Genomic DNA, 25,527 nt, shown 5'->3' on the forward strand with positions numbered 1-25,527 from the left:
AGTAGTCCAACAACGATCTGGTAACGAATGTTCTCTTCCCTACTTGCACTGAAATCACATGCTCTTAGTACATACAAAGCCCTTATAAAAGTTTCTGTACTCTCTTCCGGTTTCCATACCTGTTGGTGGAAACATCCCCATTCATGTAAAACATTTCTTCTTGGCACAAAGTACTTGCCGAACTTTCCACGCACAACATCAAAATTATTCCTCTTTGTCTTTCGTTTTTCGTTTCATTCTTTGTCCTCACCTGCAACCTCCTCAGGCTCCTGGGTGGTTTGTTCCTCCTCATGTCTTGATCCACCCGTCCTCACCTGCTGCGGGTAGGACTGCAGGGTCTCCACCACCTCCTGATTGGACATACGCAAGAGTGTGTCAGCGGTGGAATTATCCTGGCCCCTCCGATACAGAACAGAGAACTTGCGTCTGTAGAGGTGGTTATAGAACTTGTCCGTCACAGCCCACTTGAGAGTGAGGAACTCAAATTTGTGTGTCAGATACCTTGTCTCAGGTGGGCTCAAGCCCCTGCTCGCATACACAATGACCCTTTCCACCCCTTGGACCTGTACTAGCACAGCATCAAGCCCCATTCCTGAGGTGTCGATCTGCACCTGAAAGGGCCGACTGTAGTCCGAATAGCCTAGCACCGGTGCACTTATCAGCTTTTAAAGACTGAAAGGCCGCCTCACAGTCTGCAGTCCACAGAACCGGTATAAAGGAGCAACCAAGTTAGAGTAGCCCTTAACATACCTCCTATAATAACCCATGAAACCTAAAAACTGCAGCACTTCCAAACAATTAGTAGGCCTCTCCCAATCCTTGACCTTGCTGATCTTCTCTGGGTCTGTCATGATCCCTGCCGCAGACACCAAGTGACCCAAATGTTGCACTTCCTTCCTCAGGAGCTGGCACTTGGAGGGTTTTGGTTTTAACCATGCTCCTGAAGCCCATCAAAAGCCAGCTGGAGTTTCTCAAGGTGTTCATTAAAGGACTTAGAGAAAATAATAATGTCGTCAAGGTAAATAAGGAGATGGGTAAAATTTAGGTCCCCGAAACAGGAGGCCATCAGCCTTTGAAAAGTGGAGGGTGCGTTTTGCAACTCAAAAGGCATTCTGTTGGCCTCGAACAGCCCCATGGGAGTGCTGAATGCTATCTTGTGCTTGTCTTGTTCTGCGACCTCCACTTGCCAGTATCCAGATGTGAGGTTGAGGGTGGAAAAGTACTTTGCTTGCCCTAAAGCCTCTAGAGCCTCCTCTATCCTTGGCAGAAGGAATGCATCTTGGGTGCTGCAGATGTTGAGCTTCCGATAGTCGATACACAGTTCATCCTTCTTGGTCACAACCACCACAGGGATACGTACGGACTTTTACTGGGGCCAATGACTCCTGCCGTCTTCATCCCCATCAATAACTGCCTCACATCTTGCCACTGGGAGGGGGGTATTTTGCGCTATGGCAGTCAGAAGCATCTTGGGTCAACCAGGGGAATCTCGTGCTGTGTACGGTTGTGGTGTGACCATAGTCCATGGGATGCTGGGAGACAACATCCACATTTTTGTCCAGCAGAAGCTTAAGTAGAGCTCGTTGGTCCTCATTTTCCACCGCTGCTTTGCTGAGGTCAACCCTGCAGCTAGCCACTACTCCAGACTGAGACATGCTCCACTGTTCCCAGCTTCATCATCCTTTTTATCTGGGAACTCCACCACCTTGTCCACCAGGACTGCACTGGCCAGATTTGTAAGTCTCTTGATTGTGATGACTCGCTGGGAAAGATTCATCACTCTAACCGGAGCACAACCTCTTTTCACATTAGAAAGCACTTCGGCCACCAAGCCGTCCTGGGGGAGCTGCAAGGAGGGATGACTTTCTATCAGGGCTGTATAAGTCTTCCTTTGAGGGGCAGCTTTAATCTTACTTACTTACTTACTTTAACCTTATCCCCTTCTCCACTGGCTGCTACTTTGTTGTAAACTTGGCAGTAGCTCGTAGCTTGATTAGTAAGCCCATGATTCCCTTCCAGGGCATCGTCTCTTGTAGGGTCACTGAATGCCTCCTCAACAGACTGCTCCACCTTCTCTTTGGAACTTATTAGAGTCCCAGACCTTCGCTCCCCCAGAAGTGATTTAGTGAAGTGGTAGGGGTCCTTTATAAACTGAGCGTTTATAAAGTGCAGCTTCATGCTTCTTTCACCTCTGTTTGAACCTGTCTGCTCTTCTTGTTCTAATGAGCTGCTCATGGAGGCTGGCTGTCAGCTCTTTTTATTCCTTCCTTTTCTTCTGTGCTTGCCAGTTTGAACTGCTTCCTCAGGTTTTGATCTCCTTCCTAAATTGTTTAATCTTTCTTTCTCTTCTGTTGTCCTGCCTTTCTGGTCTTGCTTTATTGTCTCTCCTTGGCACTGTGCCAAACCGTTCCTTTGCCACATTGTAGGTAATGGCTTCAGTAAATTCACCTTCCTTTCCGCTGATCCTGCTTGAACCGCTCCAAGCACTTCATCCAGATCTTCATCTAACATGAACCACTCCTTCCCATCACTCATTTTGGGCCACTTGATTCTTTCCTTCGTTGGCTGGGGTGGGCTTTCTGGAATGGGGTTGGAGGTTCTCCTTGCATGATCTTGTGGGATTGCCAGCACTGAGAGATCTCTAGGACTATGGTGTGCTTCCTGCCTAGGGTTCTCCTGCATCTCACCAGACAGTTCGTCTGGGTGGTGTGCATGCATCCATCCTCGTCCACACGCAGACTTGCTCTGGTGTATTTTGAGCCCTCTTACGCCCTTGCAGATCCTTCTGCAACTGCATTTCACTTCCGGTGCCTCCTCGGTCAAGGTGGTTTGTCTGAGCCTTCTCTGCGTCTGTATTAATGTCCTTGTCGTAGCCATTGAATCTGTCCTGGTGACCCTCTCATTATCCCCCCCTCTCGGGAGACTCTGGGCGTATTTCTCATTTGTCGATTCTGTATGTCTCCAAATTATTTCTCTGAGATTTTGATGGTGCTTAAGCATGGTAGGGGTTTTAGGTCACCTGACCAGTTTCTGCTTGATATCTCCAGGTCAAGATACAAGCTCTGGGGTGACCGAGCCTTTTCTGTTGCTGGACCCAGCTCTTGAATAATCTCCCCCGACATGCGTTTGATCACCTCTCTGGACCTTTAACAATCAAAATTTAAAACGTATCTTTTCAGGAACGCTTTAACACCCAATAGTCCGGTTAAACTTTAATTCTTTTTATTTTTCCATTTTATTCACTTTCCTTTTCATATGCTCATACAATTGATTTCTTATGCTGGTTGTATTTTTAATTGCTGTTTGATTGTTTGTAAAAGCACTTTGGTCAGCCTAGGGTTATTGGAAAGGGTTATAAAAATATACATTTACATTTAGAGACATTTATCTTGGACTGGTTTTATGTCTTTGACCTTCCTTTGGTCTCACACTCTGCCTCTGGTTATCCCTGACTGGGTTTGTCTGCCCAGAAAAGTAAATCTTGAAATCTCTTGTGCTACAATAACATTATTTGCCATCCTGCACCCTGACATGGGGAAAGTGCACTGATGTTTCTACTTTGCCTTCTGTGATGGGCAATAGTGCTGAGGTTTCATATATTTCAGCAGTAAGAGCATGCCACAAAAATAAAGTGATTAGCTTAAAGCACCATAACTACGTGGTTAGTTGTTTATGCACAGGTGACCCTGGGTGACCCCAGCAAACAATGTCTGAGGCTGTGTTCACATCCCAGGCCTTAAGATCCTAATGTTTATCTGTTTGTTCCTTCCCATCCATGTCTGTCAGGGACATGTATACGGCTCTGGTGTGAACATGTTGAGCTCCTAACCTGCCACCATGTACTGACTGAACTGAAATGTGAGCCACGTGCTACAAGAAGAACAACGTTATTTTTGTGATGGTCAAATCGCAGTTTCCTCCGAAACTGCTCAGTTCCCACATGTTCCTTCCAGTTTGGCTCCATCAGATGCTTCTCCGTAAAGGTCCAACAAATTTGAATCAGCTTCCTGGTCTCTCTACTGATGACAGGTGTTATGTGCAGAGGAGGGCGACGTTATAACAACCAAATGGATTCTGATCTGACCGTTCTGATGGTGCTCACACACTCACACATCGGACTTGGAATCAGATCTAGGACCACTTATGCAGGTAGCCCAGATCTGATCTGAGAACATCTGGTCTGGTTTGTTCCAACTGTGAGAACATCAGGACTAAGTCTCCTGGAGGGTAAAAGATCTGATTTGAGAAACTACAACACGTAAATATGAAGCCAATTAAACTTTATTTGTATAGCACTTAAAAACAACCCAACATCAAACAAAATGCTTCCATAACATAAACAACACACTAAACACAATACGCCAGTAAATAAACAAAGCAGAACAACTATGAGGTCTCTGGAGTTATAAGTAAGTTGGTGCAGAGTCTAATGAGATCCATGGGGGTGAATTCATTTGATAAAAACATTGCACAGACTCAAACCAACCACTGTCCAATCTCTGAGCTTCTGTGCTTGTTACACCACACAGGTGCATTTCATGGTCAGTAACAACTACTGAAAAGATGACATTCACAGCACTCTGAAGTAAACACTTTAGCCTACAACATGCAGGTCTCCAAGGTCTTGTGAACCAATGTTCTGTTTGTGTTTTATGGTCTTATTTCAGTGAGTAAAAAATTTTAGTTTTTCACTGACCATGCATAAACACTTTTTTCTCAAAAACACAATCATGTATAAACTTGCTGCTCACATATTATTGTAGCCAATTTTGTGCTGATTACAGTGTTATTAGACTTTAGACATTAATATGTTTAAAAAACACTGAAAAAAGCACAAATGTCAGGACCCAAAAACCCCCTCTGGGGTCGACGCACGCGCCGGCGCATTTTGACGCATCTTTTTCTGATAAGGCCGAAACAAACTTAAATTACTCCGTCAATTCTGATCGTACAGATAAAAGAAGTATATCATTCAAATCTGTAAAGGATCTAGTTTTAGTGGTATACCATCATAATAACAACAAAACGTTGTGCTTTTTTAAAATAAAGAAAGCCGACAGGGTGCGCTCTCGGACTTTTCTGTCTCTGCCATTTCTCTTCACAGACGCGTAAATAAAACAACCAGAATCTCAGCGAATACTTGCCTCATAAAAATAAGACTTATATGGTTAAAAAGCTTGAAATGTTTTCTTTTGAGTGAAACAATTCAAGTCAAAAACGAATCATCACTTTTTATTTAATCTGTATGAACGTAAGGAGAAGTCAGTTTTTTTCTGTCTCACCTCATTACAGGTAATGCGGTCCCGCCTTGTACACTGTTCACTGTTCACATGTAAATAATCTCAGGTGAACCAGGTAAATATGTGCACACCCCCGAGAAATGACACAAAATATCAAACTTCATCATAGAATTTACTCACTTTTTCTGCGCGTTTCGATGATGGCGCGTTACGCACGTGAAGCGGCGCTCCTTGTATTCCACACAGAGACAAATAGTTTAGCTTGTCCTCAGAGTAAAAACACTGATTTTAACTCAAATGAGGATCGTTTGGCTCCTCATTGTGTTGTATTGTGCTGCACTAATCCGTCCCATCTACATTGACTGAAAGGCTCATTATGTGCGTCTTTGTCTGGTCGTTATAATGTATGAATGTATAATGTATAAACTTGCTGCTCACATATTATTGTAGCCAATTTTGTGCTGATTACAGTGTTATTAGACTTTAGACATTAATATGTTTAAAAGACACAAATGTCAGGACATGTCAAAATTTGTATAGGCCCCAAAAACACCCTCAGACCCCAGAGGGTTAAGCCCAAGAAATCAAGGAGCTTGGTGATCCAAAAGGGCAAAACAACTGGAAGGTTCAAGCTACTTGTTCAAGGGGAAGTGATCCCAAACATCCAGGGGAACCCGATTAGATGCCTTGGAAAGTGGTATGATGATTCCCTGTCAGACAAGAACACCATCTCCAGCACTGGAAAACAAGTTGAAGAATGGCTGAAGAAGACTGACAAGTTTGGCCTGCCAGGGAAATACAAGTGCTGGATCTACCAACATGGCCTGCTTCCGAGACTAATGTGGCTTCTAAATGTGTATTAGGTGCTCCTATCAACTGTTGAAGAAATGGAGAGGAAGTTCAACAAGCACCTTAGAAGATGGTTGGGAATACCCCCGAGCTTTACAGCCTTGGGGCTTTACATAAGGTCAGGCCAGCTCCAGCTTCCCCTGTCATCAGTGGTGGAGGTGTTTAAAGTCGCCAAGTGCAGACTGTCCCTGACATATAGGGACTCTCGAGACCAACTCACCAGGGAAGCAGGAGTCAGAACAAGATCTGGCCGTAAGTGGGCCACCAGCACGGCAATTAACCTGGCAGAATGTTCTCTTAGGACCAAAGAGATCATTGGTAACCCTTGCACTGGAAGACAGGGTCTAGGAACAGCACATTTCCAGCAGTGGTCAAAGTCCACCCCTTGGGAGAGGAGATCCATGATTCAGGTTGAAGTCCGAAACCTTGAGGAAGAAGGGAGAAGAGCAAAAGCCATCGAGCGTGTAACTCAAGGCGCCTGGACGAGGTGGAACCTCCCCAAGAGAACAATCACATGGAGTGAACTGTGGCGGCTGGAGCCCTTCCGTATATCCTTTCTACTCAGAGCAGTGTATGACACCTTACCAACCCCAGTTAATTTGCACAGGTGGGGGAAGAGGGAGGACCCAATGTGCAGGTTATGTGGCGGGAAAGGAACAATGGCACACATTCTTTCAGGGTGTAAGATCGCATTGACACAGGGCAGGTACAGGTGGCGTCATGATAAGGTGGTGGAAGTGCTCACAGACATCCTGGAGAAGGAAAGGGGGAAGAAACAATCGGCCAAAGCAAGACCACTGCTGAGCACCATTGCCTTTGTGAAAGAGGGCCAAAGACCTGCCGTCCACAGCCAAGCTAGGCAGAATCTCCTGCAGTAAGCCCAGGGATGGGAAATGGAGGTCGACCTCGGGATGAGACTCCACTTCCCAGAGGCGGTACAGTCCACAAATCTAAGGCCCGACATCGTTATGTGGTTTTTAGAGGGAATGAAGACCATCCTGGTGGAGCTGACGGTACCATGGGAGGAGGGTTGTGAGGAAGCTGCAGAGAGAAAAAATGGCAAATACCAGCAACTTGTCCAAGACTGCCGGGACAAGGGGTGGACAATATGGCTGATGACAGTGGAAGTCGGGTGTTGAGGATTCCCAGCTCAATCTGTGTGGAATCTAATGACAAAGGTTGGACTGAAAGGCCACTTGAGGAAAGCAGTCGTTCGTAGGCTGGGAGAAGCGGCAGAGAGAGCCTCCTGTTGGCTCTGGCACAAGAGGGAGGACACAAGCCGGAAGCCTGAAGGAGAGGGGCAGTGACCTGGCCAGTCACTGCTGACCAGCCAACTGGAGGGTGTTGTGGTTAAGGGTCTAAGCACACAGAGAAGGTTGGGGACCGCCTGACAACCTCTCTTCCAGGCCAAGGCTTCATCCATTACAAATGGGTATGTGTTAGCATTGTAGATGTATTATACAACTGAACGGAGAAAGGCCATGAAACAAACAAAAGTTTAAAGTTTATCTTAAAATGAACAGGAAGCCAATAAAGTGATCAAAGGGTAGATGTAATATGCTCTCTGTATACTTGTGCCAGTTAAAAGATGGGCCGCTGCATTTTGCACAAGTTGAAGACAGCTGAGGGAGGACTGAGAGATGCCAACATATAGTGCATTGCAGTAATCAACTCTGGAACTGATTAAAGCATGGATGGCTATCTCAAGGTCATCACAACTCAGAAAGGTTTTAGGTTAGGCCAACAAAAGCAATTGATAAAACTCATCTTGACTAGGTTATCAATATGTTTATCAAACTTCAAATAACTGTCAAATAGCTTCCCAATATTTCTGACTGTTACGCTGAACCTTGGGGATAGTGTGCCAAAGCCAGCCATCACCGTGTCCTACAATATACTCTGTTTTATCTTCATTTAAACAAAGAATACTTTGGCTTAACCACTTGATGTCATTAATCCTGTCAAATGAACAATTTTGTGAGTGATTTTGTTCTGTGTTTCAAGGAGGATAGATTTGCAGATTGTCTGCATAGCAGTGGAAAGACAAATTATGCCTGGCTATAATTGACCCAAGTGGTAATAAATATAATGAGAAAAGAATAGGACCAAGAATAGAACCTTGAGCGACTCCACAAGAAAGACTTGCAACCTGATAGTTAATAATTCAATGAAGATTTGGATACAGTTTAGAAAACAATATGGTCTATCTGAAGCTTCTCTCCATGTACCTATTATACGAAAGCATTTATTTTTACCATCTACCATCTACCAACCAAACCTTTAGAAAATGGGCATGGGCATGAAAGTGTATTAAGTGATCTGACAAGGGGCAGGTAGAACTATCTGGTATACACTGATCAGTCACAGCATTAAAACCACCTGCCTAGCATTGTGTACGTCCCCTTTATTAGAAAGAGCTATACACCTGTTTGTCTTGCAGTTATTGAATATGACCATCGTGTACCAGCAATGCAATTTCAAACTGGTTTCATGAACATGACGATGAGTTCAGTGTACTTCAGTGGCCTCCCAAGTCACCAGATGAATTTGGAGGAAAATCTCAAAAATAATGTTTCCAAGATCTGGAACTTGAGATTGTTTTGAGATCAAAGTGTAGCCCTACCAAATATTGGTATGCTGTTTCTAATAAAGTGCTTGTGAAAGGACATGATAATGTGATTATTTGAAAGTCATTCTGAAGTTGAAATTATCACAGAACTGTTCCTCAAAAGTCTTTACAATTACAAGGCCTTAAAACACACCATGTCTCCAGAAAGTTAACTGACCATGACAGTACAGTGTGTTTTAAAAGGTTGCTTCATCCTCAATGGAGTTTGTTAAACTTCTCATCAAGGCCTGCTACCATGTCCACAACTTCGTCAAACTCTGGAGTCTGAGTTGCTTGTTAGTTGGGAAAACTCTCAATGATACGTAACTTGCGAGGGGACTTGCCAGGTGTTGTAATAGAAGCTCTTCCTACAGTCAGTGTCCATTTTTGGTACCGATAATTGACATTGTCAATAATCTAAAATGTTTACTATAGAATATATGAACCAGTTGCTGAGCAAATGGGGTGGAAGTGGAGGTACAAGGGCTTCTAGCTTTTTACACTGATCATCTAGGTTGACTTGATTCAAACCCTGATGTGATTTCAGTCTTCACACCTGTACAAACAACACAAATATTAATGGACAAGTGTCCAATTAAAATGTACTTGGAAGCATGAAGGACCCCTTCAACCCACCTCAGCACTATGTTTTGTAAACATGGCAGACTATACATGAACAAAAAAATTAATTCCTGTGGTTTGCTTGGTGAAATAACTTATGAATTGCACAACAGGCCTTCCCAATTTTCTGAATTAATGATGGACAGCTAACACTTTAGACTGGCGGATAGGATGCAGGACATGAGGCTGAGGAAAATCACATCCAGCACAGTCAGATCTGGTGTCTTCCAGGGATGCATGTTCTCCCCACTGCTCTTCTCACTCTGTCTGTTAAACTTCTGAGACAGATAACAGATCTGTATAAAGAGAGCAAAGCAACTTATTTGTGTATATTTACAGTAATTTTCTTCCAGTAGTCATTAGTGTTAGATGAATCGTTCAGGTTCAGGTTAAACTCTAACTCCTAGTGTAATACAAGTGAAAATACCAAAAACAAAGAGCTATACTACAGACTTCAAAGTGCAGGTAATAAAGTCTGCAGCTGAAACACAGTTTGCAGTGAGTGTTGACATTCAGACAACCTGAGAGAGGAGGAGGAGACACTGCTTCACCTTCCTCTGATTGTTTACTTGACACAATAGATAAAGCAGTCACTCGAGACTGTAAGAGCAGACAAACCAACCTGTGCACCGCCTGGATTGACTACAAGAAAGCCTACGACTCAATGCCTCACCTGGAATGCCTGGAGCTATAAAACATCAATAGGACTCTAAGAACCTTCATAAGGAACTCAATGGGGCTGTGGAAAACAACCCTAGTGGCCAACCTCAAGCCAATTGCACAAGTCTCCATCAAGTGTGGCATCTACCAAGGAGATGCTCTGTCCCCGCTGCTGTTCTGCATAGGCCTGAACCCTCTCATCCAGATCATCACTAAGACTGGCCTTGGATACAGACTACGAAATGGAGCAACCATCAGCCATCTCCTGTACATAGATGACATCAAGCTGTACGCCAGGAATGAGCGAGACATCGACTCACTGATCCATACCACCAGGGTATACAGCAACAACATTGGAATGTCATTCAGACTGGACAAGTGTGGTTGTCAGGACTGAAGGAGTTGAACTTCTAGAAGGCAGCATAGTGGATGTTGAGGAAGCTACAAATACCTTGGAATCCCACAGGCAAATGGGAACCAAGAAGAAGCCGCAAGGAAAGCTGCCACAGCCAAATACCTACAGAGAGTAAGGCAAGTCCTAAGAAGTCAGCTAAATGGGAAGAACAAGGTCCAAGCCATCAACACCTACGCCCTTCCGGTCATCAGATACCCCGCTGGCATAATAAGCTGGCCAAAAGAGTACATAGAAGCTACTGATATCAACACAAGGAAGCTCTTCACAATGTATGGAGGACTTCACCCCAAATCCAGCATCCTGAGACTGTACACTAAGTAGAAGGAAGGAGGCTGAGGACTGGTGAGCGTCGGAGAGACTATCCAAGATGAAACAGCAAAGATCCATGAGTACATCATGAAGATGGCGTGCAAGCGATGGAATACTTAGTGAATATCTCAGGCAACAGAAGCCCGATGCAGAGGAAGAGGAGCAAGAACCATCATGGCAGGACAAACTCCTGCATGGTATGTACCACTGACAGATACAAGAAGTGGCTGATATCAAAAAGTCCTACCAGTGGCTGGAAAAAACTGGACTGAAAGACAGCACAGAGGCACTAATAGTAGCAGCACAAGAACAGGCCCTGAGCACAAGATCGATAGAGGCTGGGGTCTACCACACCAGGCAGGACCCCAGGTGCAGGCTGTGCAAAGATGCCCCTGAGACAATCCAGCACATAACAGCAGGTTGTAAGATGCTAGGAGGCAGGGCATACATGGAACGCCATAACCAAGTGGCTGGCATAGTGTACAGGAACATCTGTATCAAGTATGGGCTGGAGATCCCAAGGTCAAAATGGGACACACCTCCAAAGGTGGTGGAGAATGACCGAGCTAAGATCCTGTGGGACTTCCAGGTACAGGAGGAAAGTGTGCACAAATGATGTTGCCTTTGTGAATCTAGAGAAAGTCCTTTGTCTGCCAACAGATTTTTTTTTACCATTGACAGACTAAAAATATTTTATAAGCCATATAAGAGAATGAAGAGTCATTATACATACATGTAACAAATATATTCACAATAAACTATTAACTATATGAACAAAACACTCAGAGACACATCACTACTGGTAACATGTTTCTATTTTGCTGTAGTTCATTAAAATCAAACTGGAATCACCTTTACATTATTGAAATGGATGATACTGTATGTACAACTGTTTAAAAAACATTTTTTACTTAAAAAATAGCAGAGAAAAATGTATCTCTGTTTTATTGTGACACTAAACATTGACTGTACAACAGTTATCAGTGTTAGTACATTAGACTATCTTACCTGGACAGAACAATTTCCTGAGGTGTTGATAAATTTCTTTCATCTTTAGTTCATATACGATTGGACTGAAAAGAGGATGATACAAAATTGTTTGTAGTGTTTCCAATTAAACTAGAAGTACATCAAATGAACCAAAGCAAGAAAAATTGATTAGAACAATGAGGTGAGGTAAACAGGTCTGTGCAGCTTTTGTCCTGACTTCTCTACCACTTCGATAGCTGATTATAAATATCCTTATGTAGGTAAAAAGGATGAAAAGCACAGGGAGAATCATAACATTTACCGAGGCGACTAAGCCTTAGACATACACTAAGAGACAATGATCACATCACTCCTTGTAAGAGGTTGATAGTTTTTTAGATTATTAAAAACAAACTTTAATATTTTAACAATACTTGTGACTAAACTAAAAAAAGCACACTGCTGAACTGGATGATACTCTATGTACTAGTGCATTAGAAATAAATTTTTGTAATAAATTCCTTTAAAAGCCCCAAAATCACATCTGTTTTATTCAAACACTAAACAATGAATGTACAACAGTTATCAGTGTTAGTACATTAGACTATTTTACCTGGACAGAACAATTTCCTGAGGTGTTTATAAATTTCTTTCATTTTTAGTCCATATATGATTGGATTGAAAAGGGGATGATACAAAATCATTTGTAACGTCATTATTAAATGGACAATTGCTGGAAAATCAATCTCTAATCGAGCTATAAGTATATCAAATCCAAAAAGACATGTGTAATTGATTAGAACAATCAGGTGAGGTAAACAGGTCTGTGCAGCTTTTCTCCTGACTTCTCTACCACTTCGATAGGTGATTATAAATATCCTTATGTAGGTAAAGAGGATGAACAGCACAGGGACAATTATAGCATTTATTAAAGCAACTAAGCCATAAATATACAGAACTATTGAACTCACACATCGAAGCTTCAAAACTGCACTGCTGCAAATGATTCCTTTGAAATTAAATTTACACAGTTTAGCATCAGAACTCAAAACAACTGGCACTGCTGTCTGACAAAAAGGCAGAAGCCAAGCTACAACCAGGACAATACAGATGTTTGTTTTCCTCATGATAGTTGGATACTGCAGAGGTTTACATATAGACACATACCTGTCATAGGACATGGCTGCCAACAGATAGATCTCTGAACCAGATATAAAGTAATATACAAACCACTGAAAGAGACAGGCTGAATATGATATGATCTGTTTTTCAGATAAAACATCAGTTAAAATCTTTGGGTAGGCAGCAGTGCTGAGAAGAACAGAGTTCATTAACAAAGCTGCAATGAAAATGTACATAGGCTCATGGAGGTTTTTGTGAATAACTATCAGACACACAATAGTAGAATTACTGCAGATTATTAAAATATATGCTGTAAACATGATCACAAAATAAAGATATCTGTATTTGTGAATTTCCACATAACCATCAAGAGTTAAATATGTCACATTTAAGTTATTATCCATTAAAGATGTCTGAAACAAAGAGTTAGCCAGTGAAACATGTGCAGAACTTCTCACAAGTTCTCACAACCTGCATTAGATTGTCTTATTCAGTAGTTGTTACTGACCTTGAAATGCACCTGTGTGGTGTAACAAGCACAGAAGCTCAGAGATTGGATAGTGGTCGGTTTGAGTGTGTGCAATGTTTTTATCAAATGGATTCACCCCCATGGGTCTCATTAGACTCTGCACCAACTTACTCCAAACTCTAGAGACCTGATCTTCTAAATGTTACTGTGTTTTCAATGCCTGCTGAAAAGACCCAAATTCAGTATTTTACCCTCAAAGTGACTAAGACCGAATGTTGGAAGCAAGTGTGAACAGACCAGACCAGATGTTCTCAGATCAGTTATGTGCCACCAGCATATGTGGTCCTAGATCCGATTCCTATCTGATGTGTGAGTGTGAGAACTCTGTCAGAACGGTCAGATCAGAATCCATGTGATTTTAACGGCTGTCGTCATTCAGTGTGAGAAACAATGTGGTTTTTGTTCCTCTCACTGAACACTGTGTACCAGCTCTATACCTACTTCAGGGTGATCACCGGTTCTTATTCATTATTTTTATGAATGGAATTTCTAGGTGCAGCCAGGGCCGGAGGGAGTCCAGTTCGGGGAACACAGGATTTCATCTCTGCTTTTTGCAGATGATGTTGTCCTGTTGGCTCCATCGAGCCAGGACCTTCAGCATGCAGTAGGGCGGTTTGTAACCGAGTGTGAAGTGGCTTGGATGAGAATCAGCACCTCCAAGTCCGAGGCCATAGTTCTCAATTGGAAAGAGGTGGCTTGCCATCTCCAGGTCAGGGGAGAGATCCTGCCTCAGGTGGAGTTTAAGTATCTTGGGATCTTGTTCACGAGTGAGGGAAGAACAGAGCTTGAGATTGACAGATGGATCGGTGCATCGGCAGCAGCAATACGGTCGATGTACCAGCCTGTTGTGGTGAAGAAGAGGCTGAGTCGAAAGGTAAAGCTCTTGATTTACCAGTCAATCTATGTTCCTACTTTCACCTGTGGTCATGAGCTTTGGGTCATGACCGAAAGGACAAGATCTCGGATTCAAGTAGCTAAAATGAAATTCCTTCCTAGAGTGGCCGGGCTCCCCCTTAGAGTTAGGGTGAGGAGCTCGGTCACCCAGGAGGAGCTCGGAGTAGAGCCGCTGCTCCTCCACTTCGAGAGGGGCCAAGTGAGGTGGCTCAGGCATCTGTGCCAGATGCCTCCTGGGTGCCTCCCTGGGGAGGTGTTCTGGGCATGTCCCACTGGGAGGAGACCCAGGAGAAGACCCAGGACATGCTGGAGGAACTGTTCTGAGGAACCTCCCTCATTAGGATGAAGCCTCTTGGATGAGTGGTAAAACATTTCTACTTAACACGTCCACTTGCCATGACTCAGCTTTTACGTAACTTCACCTTGACAACAATTTCACAGGCAGCTGGTTTATGACTTTGATTACAGCCTGTCTCATAGTATTCACATTGGTGAAGACAAACGAAAAGAATGAATATACTGTTTACTTCTGAAATCACACAGGTTTGTGAAGGGAATTTGGTCCCTGCAAAAATTTAGACCTACTACAAGAATTTCACATTGGTTGAGACTGTGGTCAGATCAGTTAATGTTGCTTTAAACACCAAACCAGGAGGACAGTTTGTCAAACAATCTGTGCTAAAATAAGTATGCATCAAAGTGCTTGGGATGTGTCCTGCAACTTATGACCCCATTACTCCCATGTGTACACAGGATATCTCCACGGCTCATATGTTTGTCAAGTACCTTTTACATCAGATATTGACAAAAAGAGGTGAATTTGGTGTGTGAATAAGACATAAGACAAGGGATTTCCTGAGAAACGAGTGTTTGTCTGTGCCTAAACTTAACCACATAGTTTTGTTTTCACTACATCTAACCGTATCGTTTTTTTGTGTCTAAATGTAATCAGGTATTATTTTCATTAAAACAGGTCTAACGACAATCTGATCTCTTGAGTTCTCACTTACTGATAGTACCTATATGTTAGTAAGTCTGGTTGGAAAGTTTAATGAGATCCATGGAGGATAAATCAGTCTGATAAAAATACTGTATAGGCTCAATCAGTTCTCTTTCTGTGGTTTGGAAATGAGCACCTCAATGAGTTTCAAAAAGGTAACTGTGAATAATAAAATTCAGTACAGAAGAAATGTTATTGACATTTGCAAAGTGAAATCCTCTACATCAATTTCTATTCACACACTGGAATTTTTTCTTAATCAATTTTATTTTATGATTTCAATGGAGAAAGATTTAAATGTAACATATATAACATTTGGTGGGCATGTGGAGGTTCACAAATACAGATACCTTTATTTTATGGTTGTTTTAATAGTTTATATTCTAATAATCTGCAGTAATTCTACTATTGTGTACCTGATCTGGAAACACAGAGACCTCCATGAGCCTATGTACATTTTCATTGCAGCTTTGTTACTGAACTCTGTTCTTTTCAGCACTAATATCTACCCAAAGCTACTCATTGACTTTTTATCTGAACAACAGATCATATCTTATCAGGCCTGCCTTGTTCAGTTTTATATGTTTTATTCTTTAGGTGGTTCAGAGTTTTTACTGTTGGCAGCCATGGCCTATGACAGGTATGTGTCTATATGTAAACCTCTGCAGTATCCAACTGTCATGACAAAAAGAACAGTCAGTGTCTTTCTAGCTTTATCTTGGCTTGTGCCTGCATGTCAGGAGGTAGGACCTGCAACAATGAGCGCTAATCAAAAACTCTGCAGTTTTACTCTGAAAGTCATTTTTTGCAATAACTCAATTTACAAACTTTTTTGTGTGAGTTCCAGAGCTATAACTGTACATGGGCTGTTCATTTTTTCAAATATTGTTGTTCTTCCTGTGCTCTTCATACTTTTTACATACACCAGGATACTTATAATATGTTATCGAAGTGGTAGAGAAGTCAGGACAAAAGCTGCACAGACCTGTGTACCTCACCTACTGGTTTTAATTAACTATTGTTTTTTGACAACATATGATGTTATTACTGTTCGACTGGAATCAGACTTTCCAACGATAGCACGTTTAGTAATGACTTTACAGATAGTTTTGTATAATCCTCTATTTAATCCAATTATATATGGACTAAAAATGAAAGAAATTTATAAACACCTAAAGAAGCTGTTCTGTCAGGGTAAAACAAACTAATTATTTGATTATTATGATACCTTATGAAAGAATACTGCTGAGATGTGATTTGTCTGCTCACTGGAAATAATTTAATGTCAGGATTTGTTTAGTTTCCTTACACACAGTAAAGAGCATTGTCAGATTCAATAATGTGATGACTGATCAGTTTCTGCCAAATTCCATCTTTCCTCTTCTGAGTCCCACATTTCTTTTTTGTGTTCACCTGTCAATCAGCAGCCCATTATCATGACCTTCACATTAAAGTGGAATTGTACAGTGTTAATGTTTGGCTACTAGACTCTGATGCTGTTGCTGCCCACAAGGAAACACTGAGCTTCACTCAGCAGAGTGAGGAGTGAAATTATTATATAAAGTCGATTGTTCTAAGGATCTTGGAGAAGCTGTCACAGTTCTTCTGTGGGTACAGGCTGATTTAATGTCATCTGTCTCTTTATCCCACACTGATGTTGAGATCAGGGATGTGTGGGGGCCACAACCTCTGCTGCAGGACTCTTTGGCTGATCATTGTAATATGAGTCATAAAAACAAGTGGTTACTAAGAGGCAAGAATTCTCTGATATTTATTTATTGGTAATTGAGTAGTTAATGAAAGATTGATTGTTACTAGGTGTTGTTATGGAGAGATTAGCCTGCAATGGGAAATAATAAAGTACTGGCCTTGTGTTACTGTGACCTGGCAGTTTCACTGTTATCTATTACCAGACAGGACATATGGCTTTTGTTCCTCTCACCCTTGTAGAAGCACTGTGAGAAATCTGATTCAGATTGATGTTACTGATGCCATGACATGGAAGTCATGTACTCCATTCCTTGATTTCCACTAATCACCTCACAATTAAACTTTGGACTGACGTTACCTGCTGTGAATAAAGTTGATTGATCATAGAATCTGGAGTTATCATGGCTCAAGAACTTAACTATTCAAGTTACTGCTTCTCTTCTTCAGATGCTATTATTAATAGTGAGACTAATTTGTAATAGAACAAGTACACATTACAGTGGGCTGGTTCATAGCTACCAAAGATACTTTAAAATCATCAAAAGGTCTTTTAATGTGGCACTGACAAACCCAGCAGGCCCAAGCTCCAGCAAACCAGGTGTTGTGCATTGCCCCTTTAAGAACGTCGTTTCACTGGGCTCGTGATCATTGGGGAAAGAGAGCAGACGGAGAAGACAGGACATGTTCTCCTGTAGTTTGTCGAAATTCAATTTCATATGAAATAGGATTTAAACTATATATCCCCAGCGTGGTGAGTAATATTTTGTTGTTTAAGTAACCTAAGGCTACAGATATATCCCTATGGAGACAACACAACAACCACAGAAATATGTACAGTGTGAGTTCTGCACTAGTGGAATAAAGGACAAAATCAAGTTTCAAGTTACTGCTATGATTTCGTGGGTAACATTAACCCTCTGGGGTCTGAGGGTGTTTTGGGGCCCTGGACAAGTTTTGACATGCCCTGCCATTTGTGCTTTTTTCAGTGTCTTTTAAACATATTAATGACTAAAGTCTGATAACACTACAATCAGCACAAACTGGACTGCAATAACATGTGAGCAGCAAGTTTATACATGATTGTATTTTTGAGAAAACAGTGTTTATGCATGGATTTGTGAAAAACGAATGAATGTGAAATAAGGCCATAAAACACATACAGAACACTGGTTGACAAGACTTTTGAGAAATGGATCTTGTACCCAAAAGTGTTTGCTTCACAATGATGTGAAAGTCATCTTGTTCACTCATTCACAGAAAACAATACACTGATTTAAATTTTCTAAGACACTTTTTGTTTAGAAAGGACACATGCAGGAAGGTGTGTCTGACCATGAATAGTCATGTGATTTACCTAAGATGACAAAGATGCACTCAAAGACTCGCACAAAGAACCACAGTATGTTATATGTTATAGGCCACATTAAAAAGGAAGGTTTTTAGCTTACACTTACACATTGCCAGAGATGAGGCTTGTCTAACATCATCAGGAAGATGTTCTCAGAGTTCGAGATGGTTCATATGGCATCAACATGTCAGAGATGTAATGTGGTGCTGAGCCATGAAGAGACTTATACACAAGCAGTGCTGTTTTAAAGTCTATTCTCTGAGAGACAGGAAGCCAGTGCAGAGATCTGAGAACAGGAGTAATGTGGTTGTACTTCCTGGTTCTAGTCCCAAGCAGCAGCGTTCTGAATGTTCTGTAGCTGATGTTGTTCACATGACGACAGCTCTTGGTGGAGAGTTTAATGAGATCCATGGAGGGAGAAACAAGCTGATAAAAATCAACCCACAGAGTCAAACAGTTCACTTTGTATTCTGGAGGTTTGTATTTGTTGCAGTATATTTCAACACAAGTTCATGTCAAGGTCGGGTATCAGTGAATACATTAGACAATTGAATGACAGATATACTGTATAATATGTTCATGTGATCTTTGCTTTGATACTTCAAGTCTTTGTCATTAACACTTTGTTTTTAAACCTTAATGGATAATAAGCTAAATATAACATATATAACTATTGATGCATATGTGGAACTGGACAAATATAGATTTGTTTACTTTGTGATCATGTTTACAGCATATATTCTAATAATCTGCTGTAATTCTACTATTGTGTGTCTGATAGTGATTCACAAAAACCTCCATGAGCCTATGTACATTTTCATTGCAGCTTTGTTACTGAACTCTGTTCTTTTTAGCACTGCTCTTTACCCAAAGATTCTGTTTGATGTTTTATCTGAAAAACCAATCATATCACATCTTGCATGTCTCTTTCAGTTTCAAGTGGGTTATTCTTTAGGTGGTTCAGAGTTTTTACTGTTGGCAGCCATGTCCTATGACAGGTATGTGTCTATATGTAAACCTCTGCAGTATCCAACTATCATGACAAAAACAAACATCTGTATTTTACTGGTTGTAGCTTGGACTCTGCCTGCTGGTCAGTTAGCAGTGATAAGTGGAGTAAATGCTGATGTTAAACTATGTAAGTTTAATTTCAAAGGTATTATGTGTAATAGCACAATGAACCAACTGTTCTGTGAGACATCAAGAGTGCTAGATATGTATGGCTTGGTTTGTTTTGTTAACATTTTAATTCTCCCTGTGCTTTTCATCCTTTTTACCTACATAAGGATATTTATAATCAGCTATCAAAGTGGTAGAGAAGTCAGGAGAAAAGCTGCACAGACCTGTTTACCTCACCTCATTGTTCTTATCAACGTTTCCTGTTTGGGTTCATTTGATGTACTTCTAGGTCATGTTGCTCAAACTGATTTTCCTAAAATTTTGTTTTTAATAATGTCCTTGCAAGTACTTTTATATCATCCTCTGTTCAATCCAATCATATATGGACTAAAAATGAGAGAAATTTCTAAACACCTCAGGAAATTGTTCTGTCCAGGTAAAATAGTCTAATGTACTAACACTGATAACTGTTGTACAGTCATTGTTTAGTGTCAGAATAAAACAGAGATGTGATTTCTCTGAGCCTTGAAAAGTATTGAGTGTAAAGATGTTTCTAAAACCCTAAATCACAGTAAAGAGCATTATCAGCTTCAATTACACTATGTAATCACTACTAACTAAGCAATTTGCTGCAGAACCCAGAAATACAGTTTGATTCTAATTGTCAGTTTGATTCTTGTGTTTCCAGTTTGTTGTGGCTTAACTGTTAATTCACTGAATATTTTCATATTGGCATCATATCTGGGTGTATTGTTAAAGTAGAAACACTCCATTGTCAGTTTATTAGGTCCACCTAACTATAACTTAGTCAGTCTAGTCCAACAGTCCTGTAATAAATCCTCCTTCATAGAGGTGATAATGTTCAGTTTGTGGTCAAACTTTCAGAGACGTGTTGATTCAACTGGTTGATCATTTTGGAGGTTGTAGTTTGTCATGCTGCTGAATTGGATTGTATTGTACTGACATGAGTTTCTCTTATTTTCTCCACCCTCTTTCATATCATTGAGTTCAGCCTAAAAAACAGCACCACCTCTCTGTATAATGCAGCAGAGTTCAACTGGAGAGCAGACTACATCTTCTAAAATAATCATACAGTTCAGTCTGCACCTCTTTTAAACAGTTTGACCACAAACTGAACATTATCAAATTCATGAAGGAGGATTTATTACAGGACTGTTGGATTAGACTGACAAAGTTTAGCTGGCTGAGTGTACACAGCCTACAACAAAACTGAGTTGACGCTAAATTGCACTAAAATCTTAAGTGATACCTTACAATAACTATATACCCCCACACATCCCACAGGATCCAGGATCGCAGCACTGTAAGATCATAATTGTTGTGATACCACTGCAAGACATTATTACACTACAGGAAGAACACAAAAACTTCCCTGATTTGATGTTCTTGTAGAGATGCTATGAGACCTTGACTTGCTGTAGGGACCAGACCTTTGGTCCTCAATGACACTGATGCTGGCGGCTGGGGTATCACAAATGGTATGTGAGGACATGGAAGTGTGGCAAGGAGGTGGGGGTCTGTGTTAGGCTGAAAGGTAACCCTAACCAGCCAGCTCTCCCATCAGTCCTTCTTTCCAACATATGCTTCCTAAATCAATATGCATTAACATTGATGGCAAAGGACTACCCAGTGTGAATCTACAATGTCTGTGTTTTCAGTGACACATGGGTCATTGACATATTTCCAGATGCTAGTGGCAAGTATCACTCATTGCAGACAGTCTGGGGTTCTAAGTGAACTGCAAATGTGTAGATTGTGTGTTGTCAATGTAAATTTCAAATCAGAGAATGTAGATTTTGTCACATGTAGGGCGCTTGTTTACACAAACATTACTGACATGAACCATTGGTGTCACAGTCCTGTATTTTGGACTTCCTGTGTTGGACATATCCTGTGTTTTATTTTGCATTCTCGTTTCCTACAATATAAAGTAGTGAGTGTACAGCTTGTATAACAGTATAAATTTGCTGTCCCCTCAAAATAACTCAACACACAGCCATTAATGTCTAAACCGTTGGCAACAAAAGTGAGTACACCCCTAAGTGAAAATGTCCAAATTGGGCCCAATTAGCCATTTTCCCTCCCTGGTGTCATGTGACTCGTTAGTGTTACAAGGTCTCAGGTGTGAATGGGGAGCAGGTGTGTTAAATTTGGTGTTATTGCTCTCAGTCACTCATACTGGTCACTGGAAGTTCAACATGGCACCTCATGGCAGAGAACTCTCAGAGGATGTGAAAAAAAGAATTTTTGCTCTACATAAAGATGGCCTAGGCTATAAGAACATTGCCAAGACCCAGAAACTGAGCTGCAGCACAGTGGCCAAGACCATACAGCGGTTTAACAGGACAGGTTTCACTCAGAACAGGCCTCGCCATGGTCGACCAAAGAAGTTGAGTGCACATGCTCAGCGTCATATCCAGAGGTTGTCTTTGGGAAATAGAGATATGAGTGCTGCCAGCATTGCTGCAGAGGTTCAAGAGGTGGGGGGTCACCCTGTCAGTGATCAGACCATACGCCGCACATTGCATCTAATTGGTCTGCATGGCTGTCGTCCCAGAAGGAAGCCTCTTCTAAACATGATGCACACGAAAGCCTGCAAACAGTTTGCTGAAGAGAAGCAGACTAAGGACATGGATTACTGGAACCGTGTCCTGTGGTCTGATGAGACCAAGATAAACTTATTTGGTTTAGATGTTGTCAAGCGTGTCTGGCAGCAACCAGGTGAGGAGTACAAAGACAAGTCTGTCTTGCCTACAGTCAAGCATGGTGGTGGGAGTGTCATGGTTTGGGGCTGCATGAGTGCTGCCGGCACTGGGGAGCTACAGTTCATTGAGGGTATCATGAATGCCAACATGTACTGTGACATACCGAAGCAGAGCATGATCCCCTCCCTTCGGAGACTGGGCCGCAGGGCAGTATTCCAGCATGATAACAACTGAGGACAAAAAGCAGGCCGATTTTTAAAAATGGAGGGTTTGAATCTTCTGTCGGAAGCAGTCAGACGTCCCATCCATGACTCTTCCAGTGACGTCACACCTTGTCCAATCAGTGGCCCGCGGTCTGATGTCACATCTTGGTATCGGCTCGGCTCATTTGGGACCTCAGCTGAGGAGGTACTTAAAAGTACCTGGTACCAGGTACTATCCCCTAAAGGAAAACCCCAAAAACTGAGTCGAGTCGAGCTGAGTAGTGCTAGTGGAAAAACCCCATTAGACCACCTTTTCACTGCTTATACTTTCCTTAGGAGAAAAACAAAACCACTTATTAAAACTGTAAAAATGTAGCCAGAGAGTGCACTACCCCAGCTGCAGGACTGTTTTGTCCTCAGAGTGGAACATCTTAGAACATAAAAATCTACAATACTTTACTGACACAGTACTCTCTTACATTAGTACTACACTGATGATGTCAGGGTTGATATGTGGTTATCCAAACCGTAGGCCTTGGATGACACGTGAAGTTCAAACACTCCTGAGATCCTGAATCTCTGCATTCAGTTCTGGTGATAAGGCCAAGTACATCTTGGCAAGAGCAAACCTTAAAACTGTGAAGGAGGGCTACAAATGGAAAGTTGAGGAGTATGCAACGGGTATATTATTTTTAAGAGATAATTTTTGGGAGGCTTTTATTTTGACAAGTGTTCCGCTTTTAGAGTGTGCCGTAAGTGCAGCGGGAAGAGACAAAGAAGAGAGCGGTGTGTGAGAGCGGTTGTTGCCATCGAGAAGCTTGTTCGATAAAGTTGTTGAAACCGAAGATTATCGAGGCTTAAGTCGAATACTGGACGACAGGACAAAGTGCAAGTGTGAACCGTAATCCGCAGTCCGTAGTTGGAAGAGTTTTCCCTGTTTGTTCCCGTGGCATATGTTGGCTGTTCGAGTGACGCAGTAACAGATCATGAAAGCAACGGAAGCTGTGAGTACGTTTCAAGTGCAAACCTTTGATTTTTGTCTTCAAGAGACTTGCTACATGTCTTTGTGCTGCATCTTGCACTTTTTGTGTTTTTAATGAAAAGCAACGCCAAGCGCTAACCGTTCAAAGGAACTGTTCACGTGTAATTGAGCATCTGGCACGTGTCAGAGTACGTGAAACCGAGATCGCGGAATAATGCAGTTAATGCAGAGATGTGACTTTTCCATCAATTCTGGTTTGAAGATTGTGTTGCTGCCCTGACATCCAAGTGACATTTCCGTTTGATTCATGTCCGGTTGATTCATTTCCGTTTGACCCTTTTTGAGACCGCTTATCTATGGGACATAAGACTGAGTGAATTTTTGACCTATAAATTTCCACCACATTAGAGAATACACCAATGGAAAACTCACATTTTTTGAAAAAGTTTTTATGCTTAGATGTCGTGGTATTTCAGGCATATCAAAAAGGGAATACAGTATTTCGTAAGACTGCAATGGAAACACTTCTTTTGCATTAAGAATCACGATCACCAAAAACAGCAAAGATTGAGTGTTTTGCAAAGTACTCATAGCATGTGCTGAGGAGCTATCTGGGGTGTTTAAGATCTTTAATCTTTACCTGACATATGTTGTTGTCTGCCACTATACAGTAATTCCAGTCTGATAATCCCTGATATCCTTGTGGATAAATTAACTTTCCTCAATTTCCCTCCCACAACGTGGCTCAAAAACTTTCTTCCGGTTCCTCACATGGCTTTGTGCTGAGCCTTCTTCTGCATGTTATTCACCCCTGACTGTCTCCATCAATCGAGCAACATTGAAGACAGTCCAAGAGTCCGTATCATCAAATCTGCACCAGTTCTCAACTAACTCAACTGCCAGAGATATGATTTAGACTCTCCCAAAGTTTTCACAGTCTGTTTCCTCCTCAGTGGACATGTTAGTTTGGTTCAGGAATTTCTCAAAGTGCTCCTTACACCTGGAAAATGTTTGCAGGCCTCTGGCTCAGCTATGTCTACAGGGCTTCCTTCTTCTACCTGATCCTGTCCTTCATTGCTGTCAGTGGATCCTCACTATGCTGCAACAACAGGCACCAAAAACTTCCTCCTCAAAACTTTGAGTAGCCATTTCCCCATTGGAGGATTTGAATGTGGCCACTCAGATTCCATGTCCCCACACATCCACCAGGATGTCCAAAAAATTCTTCTATAGGTGAGAGTTCAAGACCCCATTGACTGGGGCTTCAGCCACATTTTCCCAGCTCTTTCTTAATACACACTTGAGTTCACCATGTTTGTCCAGCAGTCTCTTTGACCATCTGGTCCAAGTCATCACCACATGCTGATCAGTTGATAGTCCTGCTCCTCTCTTCAGCCAAGTCCAGAACGTGTAACCACAGAATTAATGATACAATGACAAGGTAGGTCAGTCAATCAGTCTGAGGCCTCAGATGTTCTGGTGACATTAGTAAATCACACTAATTCCAACATGGTGTTTATGACCAACCTAAAACCAGCACAAGCATCCAATAAGAAAATAATACCTGGGGTTCAGATTAGATCAAGTCATCTGATCTAATCACCCTGGATGGATTCATGCTGCTGATGCGAAATCCTGAGCTGTTCAGCAGTGTGGTCAGAATTTGGCATCAGCAGTAATGGTCCAGTTCTGGTGAGCCTGTGCCCACTGCAGCCTCAGAGTTCTGTTCTTGGCTGACAGGAACCTGGGCTGGTCTTCTGCTGTTGGACAGGGCAGTTGTTAAAAATGGAAACTGTAGACTTTCTCTGCAGTTCAACCAGTCAGTCTGACCAGTTTCTGTTTCTGTTGCTGTTACTGGGTATTTTTTGTTTTTTGAACTATTCTGAGTAAAGTCTAAAGCATGTTGTGTCTGAAAATACCAAGAGAATAGCAGGTTCACAAAAACTGAAACCTGCCAGGCAGCAACTGTCAATACACACTGATTTCTCCAATTTTAGAATCTGAAGTTTTGTTGATCTTCCATGTACTCTGACCTCCTTCCTACATGGACTTAATCTTGAAATCAGACTACTTCTTCCTTTGCTTCTGAAAACAAGGGTTATTCCAGAAACTTTATGAAACCAGCAGATTTTGTCATTGTTCTTGAGAAGAGAGTTGTTCCAGGTTCCATCTGATGAGAACACAAGGCCATGCAACAGTGTAATGGGGATCAGTGTTTGGCAA

General features: G+C 41.8%; 2 protein-coding genes and 1 pseudogene across 2 annotated transcripts; 2 read left to right on the forward strand and 1 right to left on the reverse strand.

Annotated features, from left to right (window-relative positions):
* Window positions 1–5,752: 5,752 nt before the first annotated feature.
* On the forward strand, window positions 5,753–7,228 carry LOC113122999 (uncharacterized; annotated as a pseudogene).
* A 5,054-nt stretch (window positions 7,229–12,282) lies between these two features.
* On the reverse strand, window positions 12,283–13,197 carry LOC113123871 (olfactory receptor 11A1-like; the record flags this gene model as incomplete). The annotated part of the gene is made up of 1 exon (XM_026296203.1): window positions 12,283–13,197. A coding segment is annotated over exon 1 (915 nt), but the record flags the coding sequence as incomplete, so codon positions are not given.
* Window positions 13,198–15,497: 2,300 nt separating this feature from the next.
* LOC113123668 (olfactory receptor 6N2-like) lies at window positions 15,498–16,424 on the forward strand. The gene has a single exon (XM_026295889.1). The coding sequence runs from the start codon at window positions 15,498–15,500 to the stop codon at window positions 16,422–16,424; it is 927 nt and encodes a 308-aa protein (XP_026151674.1).
* The last annotated feature ends 9,103 nt before the right edge of the window (window positions 16,425–25,527 follow it).

This window comes from Mastacembelus armatus, chromosome 21 (assembly GCF_900324485.2).
Source record: "Mastacembelus armatus chromosome 21, fMasArm1.2, whole genome shotgun sequence".
Lineage (NCBI taxonomy): Eukaryota > Metazoa > Chordata > Actinopteri > Synbranchiformes > Mastacembelidae > Mastacembelus > Mastacembelus armatus.

Bases quoted from the DNA above. Each gene is read 5' to 3' on its own strand.
- LOC113123668 (XM_026295889.1), top strand. From the start codon at position 15,498: ATGGAGAAAGATTTAAATGTAACATATATAACATTTGGTGGGCATGTG.